Source organism: Arachis ipaensis, chromosome B05 (genome assembly GCF_000816755.2).
Source record: "Arachis ipaensis cultivar K30076 chromosome B05, Araip1.1, whole genome shotgun sequence".
NCBI classification, from domain to species: domain Eukaryota; kingdom Viridiplantae; phylum Streptophyta; class Magnoliopsida; order Fabales; family Fabaceae; genus Arachis; species Arachis ipaensis.
The window spans coordinates 1,830,956-1,837,382 of NC_029789.2; the positions used below are offsets into that span (position 1 = coordinate 1,830,956).

Sequence of the window (6,427 nt, forward strand, 5' to 3'; positions counted from 1 at the left end):
TTACCATTAAAATGCTACATTAACAACTTACCAGCTAGTTAATTATATATATAAATATGAACAAGAGTTGTTGATTTATTATTATAACCCCTTTAATCAATGGAGTAGTTAAAAAGAGAAAGATTCCGGAATGGTATTGTTTTTAATTTAAAATTAGAAAACATTTTTTTTTATTTACACATGACAAAAATTAGATATGTACTCCGACACACTCATTTTTATAAGGCAATCAATTAATGATCAAAGATCGATCCTATATATACAAAATCATGTGATCTATCTTTTAATAAAAAAAAGTTTTAAAAAAATCAAGTTGTTAGTAAAATAAGAACTATCCGTTCAGTTCTTTTTTTATTTGTCATTTTAGTTGACTACAGAATTATTAACAGAAATTAAAATCAGGATTTTAATCTAAAAATAACATTTTAATAATGAAACAAGTAGTGTTACCCTAGGTTCCAAGACTAATGCAAAATATACAGACCAAAAAGACCATATCTATAACCAAAATCACTTTTCCTAACACTACACAAAATCCGACAAATAGTAGCGGTTATGCAATCGATTAGCAGCAGTTATATATGTATGACAATTTTTTTTATCTTTATTTTTAAAATTCTAATTGACAAAAATAACTTTTTGAAATTAGACCATTGTAACGTAAATATTTAAAATAAATAATTTCATAAAAACTTATACATATACATATACCTTAACATTTCCAGCTTCTTTGATGGCCTCAACAAGTTTGAGTTGAACCAACAAGTTATGAGACCTAAAATGAACCCCGGACATGGTACAAATGACAACATCCACCCTCTTGACGGCGTCGACGAGGCTCCGGTGGTCGGAGAAGGAAGCCGGAACGAGGCGAGCGCCTTGCCGCTTGAAGGACTGAAGAATCTGTAGCTTCTCAACATCAAGCCCTATCTCTGCCCTTTGAATAACATACGTTTCATGCCCTTCTTCTAAGCATGCCTTCACTATCCTCTTCCCAAGATACCCTGTTCCCCCAACCACTAGAACCTTGCTCTTCATCCCTATAATAATTACCTTCTTCCTTAATTAATTTCTTCCTAGAAAATTAAATCAAAATTCAAACTATGTACAATAATTAAGACTTTGTTGTTCTTATAACTCATCAACCTTCAACTATATATATATGTGTGTAATTGTGAGCTGGCTAGTGGGAATAGTAGTCTATGATCATTTTTTTATTCAATTTGATTTTGTTCACCTAAAAATCAAAGCACATGGCTAGGATGTGTTGTTTAATTTGAAGTGCAAGTTACTCATTAAACAACCAACAGTAAATAAAGTTGATGACTAACCAAATGGAAAGAGAAAGAAAGTAATTAAAAATTGAGAACAGTGTATGTAAGGTTTGACAAAACAGAGAATTTAAGGTTGGTTAATAGACCTACTAATACTATATATGGTTTGAATGAATTTAAACTTAAACGTGGTGTGTACTAGTCAAATATGAACAATTTGTTGAATCCCTTCTGTTTCATGTGGTCTCTTAATTAATCAGAAGTACTAGTCCTATGTAATTAATAAGAGAATTAGTTGCAGTTAGTTTGCCCAGTTTAGATAACCAACTTAATTAAGTTCTTTTTGATAAAATAACTTAAACAATAAATGATTCTGTTAAAAATAACTTATAAATAAGTTATTTTGTATTTGAATTTTTAACTCTAAAAGTACTTATTTTATAGAAATGTGATAAAAAGTAGAAGTATTATGAGAGAAGTCATTTTTTTTAACTTCTTTATAAACTCCTAAATAGCTTCTTAGAAAGTTGCAGTTTAGTATTAAAAATTGCACCAAACATTAATACTACTACTTTTCATAAGTCAAAAGTTAAAAAAAGCTACTTTTAGAGTTTCCCAAAGGACCCTAAATGAATAATCCATTGTTAAACTAAATATTTAATTATGTGTTCAAAAAATGCAAAAAAGAGATACAACCAAAAAAATTAATATTCTTTTTCTTTTTTTTTCCCTTTCCTTTTACTGTTGTTGCATTTTTTTCTGTTTCACATTTTAATTAAAAGTGCAGAATAAAACGAGGAGAAACATATGAATTCAAAAAATATAATAAAATGTGTGTTTTTCAAAAAATTTGCATATTTCAAACATATGAATTCTAATACTAGAAAGACATAAAAAAATCTCGCTAATAAAAAGAGCATCCAAAAATTGATATTTCAAAACATCAAAAAGTCTAAGTTAAAAAAGATAAAGTAAAAGAAATGACTAACAAGCATATACAAACCCTTGAACACCACCTCATCTTCAAATCAATGACTTTGAAAATTTACCCCACTGGTGATCCCGGTTTTGTTTAGTAATCTTGGGTTCAATAATTCATTAATTAATAATTAAATCATAGGTTTAGGGTACAGCAATTTGTGATGAATTTATTGGTAGGTTTAGAGTTGTTGGACTCTTTTCTCTAATTAGAAAGGTTAGACTTCAAGACTCAACATTTGTCAAACTTGAGTAGGTAGCATTTGATTTATGAAGGAAGACCTGAGTATGACGAAAACTACGTTTGTGATCATTATTATTCATATTATTCAAAGGAAGATGCTCCCATAAAAATACTGGCTTATTATTGTACGTATTAATGAACTGATTATTTTTTAATTTTTTAATAAATTAAAATAAAATTGATTTTTTTATAATAATAATAATAAACCTAATTGTTATTAGATCCAGTCGAACCGACTAATTTACATAACTCATTGAATTATTCTTTTAGTTTTTTTTTAAAACAAAAATTAGGAATATATTTGTCTTTTTATCAAAAAATTTAAACATGATTCAGTTTAGATTGTGTAAATCGGTTGGATCAAATCCGGTCTAATAATTATAGTACAGACAATTGAATTTAGAGAAAATTCCACTCCCCGCTCATGCGAGATGCTAAAATGACACTCTCCTCCCCTCTATTTTATAAATGTACATTCCCCTTCCTTCTAACTTTTAAAAAACCTCATCTTTAATCCATTTTAAATTTTTTGTGTTAACTAATATTAACTTTATCCATTTTTTAAGAAAAAATAAATTATTTTTAAAAAAATACCATTAACAAAAATTTTATTTTTTATCATTAAATTTTACTTATCAAAATACTCTTTAATAAATTATTTTTTATTGACTAAATTGTATTTTTATTAAAATAATTTAATCAATAAAAAAATAATTTATTAAAGAGTATTTTGGTAAGCAAAATTTAATGATAAAAAATAAAATTTTTGCTAATGGGTATTTTTTTTTAAAAAATAATTTATTTTTCTTAAAAAATGGATAAAGTTAACATTAGTTAACACAAAAAGTTTAAAATGGATTAAAGAGGAGGTTTTTTAAAAGTTAAAAGGGAGGAGAATGTACATTTATAAAATAGAGGGGAGGGGAGTGTCATTTTAGCATCTCGCATAGGAGGAGAGTGGAATTTTCTCTTGAATTTATTATTATTGCTATAATAAACCAATTTTATTCTGATTTATTAAAAAAATAAATTATTAACCAGTTTAATAAAAATATCCAATAATATCTAAACGTCTTTATAAAAAAAATATTTTTAGTATCTTTATTAATAAAGTGTTCTCCATATTCAAAATATGCACTTTGTTTTTTTGGAAGAGTCAAGATATGCACTTGAGTTGTGACTTCTGTAGTTCTGTGAAGAGATAACATGAATATTAGAATTTAATTAGAGGCTATCTAATATAAGGACATAGTAAAGAGAGAAAGAGAAATTAAAGAGATGGAGAAGAGCAAGGTGCTTATTATTGGAGGAACAGGGTACATAGGAAAAAAATTGGTGAAGGCAAGTTTAGGTTTGGGACATGAAACTTATGTTCTTCAAAGGCCAGACATTGGTCTTGACATTGATAAGCTTCAGCTTCTATTTTCATTTAAGGAGCAAGGTGCTAAGCTTCTCAGAGCTTCCCTTGATGATCATCAAAGCCTTCTCAACGCCGTCAAGCAAGTTGATGTGGTGATTTCCGCCGTAGCCGGTGTTCCCTTCCGCGGCCACCATATACTCCAACAGCTCAAACTTGTTGATGCTATCAAAGAGGCCGGGAATATCAAGGTAATACTAATCTTATATTTGAATGATAATTATTGGTTTATAGTATAAAACTATGACTAAACCCTTTGTTACCAAGCTTAGTTGCCTAAACTGTTTTTACCCTTTTTGCATAGTTTGTTGTAATTCGTAACTAACTGTACACGTGTAGATGCGGAATTATTTGGTTGGTTGAGCTACTAGGTAACACAATATAGAGTATATATTGGTCAAATAGTTAGCTCATTCGTTCGTTTAAGTAAGTGTTGAGAGTTTGAATTTCGTATTGTGGAGACAACTCCTCAAAAAAGTTTAAATTTATGACAAATTAGTGTTTGACCCGCTGAATCGAAAGATATGGTAAAAAAAACTAGAATATACTGTGATCAGTGATGGTTGTTGATAAATCATTCCATTTTTTTGTAACTTCTCTCTCAAGTAATAATGAGAATATAATTGTCGAAATTTCTTCTCTTCAATACTCCACTCGTGAGTCGCTCTAATATTCTTTAATAAACTCAAATACTTTCTATATATGTACTCATTAAAATCTAAAATGTTGTGGATGACAAGATAGGAATTTCAAGACTTACCTGAAATCAATATAATTTGAGTATGAACGTGAGATGAAAACTCCTTTTGACGTTTTAAATTAGATATAACATCTTCTTATTTTATATTTTTTTACTTACTTCTTTTTTAAAGCCTCTCTAGTAATCAAGAGCTACTCTTAGTATCCCAATATGATTATATGGCCTATCTATTATATATTACAACATTTATTTTATCACTTTTTTGCAAAGCTAATATTTTGTGTTATTGATTTTGTACATACAGAGATTTTTGCCTTCTGAGTTTGGGACAGACCCAGCAAGAATGAAGCATGCTTTGGAGGCAGGAAGAGCAACATATGATGATAAAATGGTAGTGAGAAAAGCCATAGAAGAGGCCAACATACCATATACCTATATTTCTGCTAACGGTTTTGCTGGTTACTTTCTTGGTGGCCTATGTCAATTTGCCCAAATTACCCCTTATGTTGACTCTGTAGTCTTGTACGGAGATGGCAATGTCAAGGGTAAGTGGGTAACTAACTAATAGTATAATACCAAATTATTTATCCCCTTCTATTATTTTATCATATGAATAAATGATCATTTGTACCTATAAAAGATGAAAACGCTGAGATATATACTTACATTAGATCGAAATTAAACTTGTACTCACGATGCCCTCTGTGTGACAAAAGTACTCTATGTAACACTCCAACCTTCTAAAGACAGGATACTTTTGTCACACAGAGAGCATCTTATGTGGTACAAGTTTAGTTTCGATTTAATGTAAGTACATATATCAGCGTTTTCATCTTTTATGGGTACAAATAGTCATTTATTTTTTATTAGATATTATATAAATAACTGATTATTTAATGTGAACAGGAATTTATGTAGATGAAGATGATATAGCTATGTATACTATCAAAACAATAGATGATCCAAGAACACTTAACAAGACAGTATATATAAGACCACCAAAAAACATTTTATCTCAAAGAGAAATTGTCCAAATTTGGGAGAAGCTAATTGGAAAAGAACTGCAGAAATCTTCAATTTCTGTACAAGAGTTTTTAAGTTCAATGGAAGGTAATGAGATCAATCAACAACTTAGAAACAATTATTGTGATCTCTAGATAGTAGGTGGCTGAAAAATGTTTTGAATGCGAAAACAGGAAAACCATATGAAATGCAAAGTGGAATGGCACATTACTATCATGTTTGCTTTGAAGGTTGTCTAACAAATTTTGAGATAGGAGAAGATGGGGTTGAAGCTTCTCAACTTTATCCTGAAATCAACTACACTACTGCACATGAATACTTGAAACGCTTTCTATAAAGTATTGTGGACGTGTTAAGTACGGTGAAAACTCAGGTGCAGTCGATTTCACGTGAAGTTGATAGCTAAGAACCGTTAGATGAAAATTTAGTCAAATCAGTCAAATCATCTAACGGCTCTTAGTTATCAATTTCACGTGAAGTCGACTGCACCTGAATTTCCACCGTTAAGTATTTAGCAAGTTAATTAAGTTGGTTAATTTAGTTAATGTTTCGTTTAGTTTCATTGTCAACCTGTTGCTTCATTGGATTGAAGTTGAACTTGGTTAAAAGTTGTGTTAAGTACTTTTGCAATAAAAGAAGTTAAATAATTTTATACGTGCATCTAATGACATAACATTACATTAGCAAAAATATGTATTTTAATAATAATTATTTAAAAGAATGAATATAATTATATAATTATGTAAAATTTTTTATACGATTAATACATCAAAATTAAATTCATAAAAAAA

General features: G+C 29.0%; 2 protein-coding genes across 2 annotated transcripts in view; one reads left to right on the forward strand and one right to left on the reverse strand.

Moving 5' to 3' along the window:
* LOC107642385 (isoflavone reductase homolog) overlaps nt 1–1,152 on the reverse strand; it is a 4,181-nt gene extending 3,029 nt beyond the window's left edge. Inside the window, exon 1 of the mRNA XM_016345720.2 lies at nt 712–1,152. Coding sequence (XP_016201206.1) covers nt 712–1,038 — 327 coding nt within the window. The 5' untranslated portion in view covers nt 1,039–1,152. The remainder of the gene's footprint in view (nt 1–711) is intronic.
* Nucleotides 3,628–6,293, forward strand: LOC107641612 (bifunctional pinoresinol-lariciresinol reductase 2-like). The gene is made up of 4 exons (XM_016345097.2): nt 3,628–4,104; nt 4,918–5,158; nt 5,520–5,723; nt 5,810–6,293. Exons 1-4 carry the CDS (start codon nt 3,775–3,777, stop codon nt 5,971–5,973), a joined length of 939 nt encoding a protein of 312 aa, XP_016200583.1. The 5' UTR covers nt 3,628–3,774; the 3' UTR covers nt 5,974–6,293.

What these genes read in the sequence shown, in the direction of transcription:
- LOC107641612 (XM_016345097.2), top strand. Translation starts at nt 3,775, where the DNA reads ATGGAGAAGAGCAAGGTGCTTATTATTGGAGGAACAGGGTACATAGGA. An exon ending in AAGAGGCCGGGAATATCAAG is followed by an intron (nt 4,105 to 4,917) that starts GTAATACTAATC and finishes TTGTACATACAG; the next exon opens with AGATTTTTGCCTTCTGAGTT. An exon ending in GTTTTTAAGTTCAATGGAAG is followed by an intron (nt 5,724 to 5,809) that starts GTAATGAGATCA and finishes ATGCGAAAACAG; the next exon opens with GAAAACCATATGAAATGCAA.